At 53.2% G+C, this 3,817-nt stretch overlaps 1 protein-coding gene across 1 annotated transcript in view; it reads left to right on the forward strand.

Annotated features, from left to right (window-relative positions):
- lipg (lipase, endothelial) overlaps nucleotides 1-3,380 on the forward strand; it is a 6,971-nt gene extending 3,591 nt beyond the window's left edge. The window contains exons 4-10 of the mRNA XM_084439474.1: nucleotides 1-70; nucleotides 258-476; nucleotides 612-854; nucleotides 1,752-1,872; nucleotides 2,016-2,240; nucleotides 2,493-2,597; nucleotides 2,784-3,380. The exon at nucleotides 1-70 is cut by the window's left edge and continues 42 nt beyond it. Coding sequence (XP_084295600.1) covers nucleotides 1-70; nucleotides 258-476; nucleotides 612-854; nucleotides 1,752-1,872; nucleotides 2,016-2,240; nucleotides 2,493-2,597; nucleotides 2,784-2,796 — 996 coding nt within the window. The 3' untranslated portion in view covers nucleotides 2,797-3,380. The remainder of the gene's footprint in view (nucleotides 71-257; nucleotides 477-611; nucleotides 855-1,751; nucleotides 1,873-2,015; nucleotides 2,241-2,492; nucleotides 2,598-2,783) is intronic.
- The last annotated feature ends 437 nt before the right edge of the window (nucleotides 3,381-3,817 follow it).

Here is a 3,817-nt window from a genome sequence, read left to right on the forward strand (position 1 = left end):
TACAGTTTGGGGGCCCACGTGGCGGGCTACGCCGGGACGTACGTGCAAGGGACCGTCGGCAGGATTACGGGTGAGTGAACCAAGAATGAGTGCAAGTTTGCCTGTAGTCAGATCTCTTCCTTGCCTTGGTGTGCTAGGGTTAGGGTTAGGGTTAGGGTTAGTGCTCCTCTGGGCCTCTGGCGTAGTCGATGTACCACGTCTATAAAGGGGTCCCCCTTTGCAGACTGCTGGATGAAATGGTCCTTCCTTTCCCACAGGTCTAGACCCCGCCGGGCCCATGTTTGAGGGGGTGGACAAGCAGAAGCGCCTTTCGCCGGATGACGCAGACTTCGTGGACGTCCTCCACACCTACACCAGGGAGGCCCTGGGCGTGAGCATCGGGATCAAGGAGCCCATCGGTGACATCGATATTTACCCCAACGGAGGCGACGTGCAGCCGGGCTGCGCTCTGAGTGACGTGCTGACGGTAGCAGGAAGTGAGTTCTCGTGCACAGTAAACACCTGCTAGCATTAACGTCCTGATTTAGTTTGAATGTTCCTCTTTTAGTTTTAGAAGTTGGATGCTATTTTTGTGCTGGCTGTTTATGTAAATATCCTCCATCTCTTCTCAGACTTCATGGAGGTGATGAAGTGCGAGCACGAGCGTGCCGTGCACCTGTTTGTGGACTCGCTGATGAACAAGGAGCACATGAGCTTCGCCTACCAGTGCACAGGACCCGACCGCTTCAAGAAGGGCATCTGTCTCAGCTGCCGCAAGAACCGCTGCAACAACATCGGCTACAACTCCAAGAAGATGCGCAAGAGGCGCAACAGCAAGATGTACCTGAAGACGCGCGCCGACACGCCCTTCGGAGGTGAGACACAGGGCCCACCGGGGGAGGGGGGGAGCCCTTCGGAGGTGAGACACAGGGCCCACCGGGGGAGGGGGGGAGCCCTTCGGAGGTGAGACACAGGGCCCACCGGGGGAGGGGGGGAGCCCTTCGGAGGTGAGACACAGGGCCCACCGGGGGAGGGGGGGAGCCCTTCGGAGGTGAGACACAGGGCCCACCGGGGGAGGGGGGGAGCCCTTCGGAGGTGAGACACAGGGCCCACCTGGGGAGGGGGGGAGCCCTTCGGAGGTGAGACACAGGGCCCACCGGGGGAGGGGGGGAGCCCTTCGGAGGTGAGACACAGGGCCCACCGGGGGAGGGGGGGGAGCCCTTCGGAGGTGAGACACAGGGCCCACCGGGGGAGGGGGGGGAGCCCTTCGGAGGTGAGACACAGGGCCCACCGGGGGAGGGGGGGAGCCCTTCGGAGGTGAGACACAGGGCCCACCTGGGGAGGGGGGGAGCCCTTCGGAGGTGAGACACAGGGCCCACCGGGGGAGGGGGGGAGCCCTTCGGAGGTGAGACACAGGGCCCACCGGGGGAGGGGGGGAGCCCTTCGGAGGTGAGACACAGGGCCCACCGGGGGAGGGGCTTCGGGGTCGGGGGTCAGTTGCTGAATTGATTCAATGCTTTTTGGGGTGTGAGGCCATTAGTTAATGCTCTGGGTTTGCAACACATTGATGGGGGTCAATAAAGTATATATCTGTTTATCTCTGATGGATGTTCTGTTAGAATACTGTTCTGATACAACACGTCTAATCTACTGTTATGGGTATCTAGTATCGCATGTTTTTATGATGCCACGGTAGCAGTCATACAGCGATTGTACATGTGACCTTTGCCCTGTGGGAGTAAACCCTTTAATAACCCGTTATCTCCCTCAAGGCTACCACTACCAGATGAAGATGCACGTTTTCAACAGGAAGCAGGGGGACGAACCAGACCCCACCTTCTACGTCAAGCTGCACGGCGCCCATAACGACTCCATCAACCTGTCCGTAGACGTGTGAGTACTGAACCTCCAATCCCACTTCTGACTGTAGTGTTGAGAGGGTAATTATGGGATGGGAAATTGAACTCAAAGGAAATTGTGTACGTGTAGGTAAAACCAGAGTAGAGTGTAAATTGACTGGACTTTTCCCCGTCCAGTCCTGAGCGAGTGGGGCTGAACCTGACCAACACGTTCCTGGTGTTCACGGAGGAGGATATCGGCGACCTGCTGAAGATCGAGCTGAGCTGGGAGGGCGTGACCGACTCCTGGAGCTCGGTGCTGAAGAGCCTGAAGAAGAGCCTGTGGTCCTGGGGGAGCACGCCCACCACGCCGGTGCTGGAGGTGCGCCGCATCCGCGTCAAGTGTGGGGAAACGCAGAAGAAGTGAGTAGGGGGGGGGGGCAGCGTCCATCTTGTCCATGCGATGTTGCGATTAACACAAGCCTTATCTTTGGCTGGCCCTCTCAAGTCATTTATGAATTTGAGAACGTACGGTCAGCCATTCGATGACGTTTAAAATGTGGCTCCACTCGGATCCACGGCTTTGCTAAATATTCCGGCCAGCTAATTATTTATTGTTGCCATTAGTGGTTTATGCATTTATGGTGATGCGTTTCTTCTTTTATCATTTTGTAGGTTCACTTTTTGCGCCGAAAATCCTTCTAAGACCGAAATTTCACCGGGTGAGGGCATCACATATGTGAAGTGTCGTGATGGCTGGGAGGTGAAACCTAGAAAAAGGTATTTGTAATTGTCCATTAAGTCATTTTTTACAGTAGGTGTAGTACACAATTGTAGTTTGTTTTGTAATGACAACTTATTAAGGCTGGAAGCCAGAATGAGGAGTTGACCGAGCAGCCCTCTCTGATCTCTCTCTGATCTCTCTCTGATCTCTCTCTCTCTCTGATCTCTCTCTGGTCTCTCCAGACTGCCCGCGTAGGGACTCAGCACTTTGAGAAGCACCACGGGGACCCAAGGCGGAGAGACAGGAAGCGCTGCCATCTCTTCATCTGAGCACTTTTGATAGGAAGAGAGGAAGAGGAGTTATGAGCACACGGTGGGAGGGGCTTAAGGAGGCTTGGACACGGAACGCACCTGGGTGGTTTCCATTGGTCACAGGTCATATGACCCTGGGCTCTGTCCAATGGAAGGGCTGGGTACTGCGCAGGGCTGGCCATGGGGGGCAGGCCTGACGCTGCCTGGATGGTCCAAGGATTCACAGTTTACCTCAGTATGATCGGTTAGACTAGGACGTAGTGGGCAGATAGCACTGTGTCATCAGAGGCACCCCAGCAAGCGTAGGCTCTTTACTGTGTATATTTTAATTTATGAAGAATGAAAGCACTGCAAGACCAAGCTTATTTATCAACCGGAAGCACACCCAGTACTGAAGCACATGTTTGAATACATTTCCCCATCTGTGAGCTGCTGTCTGTGTCTGTGAGAGGTGTGTGTGTGTGTGTGCGCGAGTGTGTGATTATTGTGAGTGTGTGTGTGATTCTTGTGTGTGTGTGTGTGTGATTCTTGTGAATACACTGTATTACTGAAAGATGTGACTGGGCTCAAGCACATGATCTCTCACTGTGCTGCCGTTTCATCAGAACTACACATGTGCCTTTAAAGAACTACACATGTGCCTTTATTGTTGTGGGTGTTGCGTATGTACATAATGTAAATAACCTTTTTTGGAAAATAATAAAATTCACTTATTTGTAACTAGTACAGTGCTCATTGTGGTTGTTCTGCACGTTGCTAGATGCACGCTTTGTGGCTATTCTGTGTTCCCGTTCCCATGCAACGCATGAAGCTCATTACATATTCAAACGCATGAAGCTCATTACATACTGTATTCCTTAGAAAGGTTTGCTTTGTAGACTATTAAACAAGGGGAGCTGTTTCAAGTAACCCGTTAGTAAATTATTAGTGCATTTAAGAAAAATCTAATAATGCATAGAAATAGG

Source organism: Borostomias antarcticus (genome assembly GCF_949987555.1).
Source record: "Borostomias antarcticus genome assembly, chromosome: 6".
Taxonomy (NCBI): Eukaryota; Metazoa; Chordata; class Actinopteri; order Stomiiformes; family Stomiidae; genus Borostomias; species Borostomias antarcticus.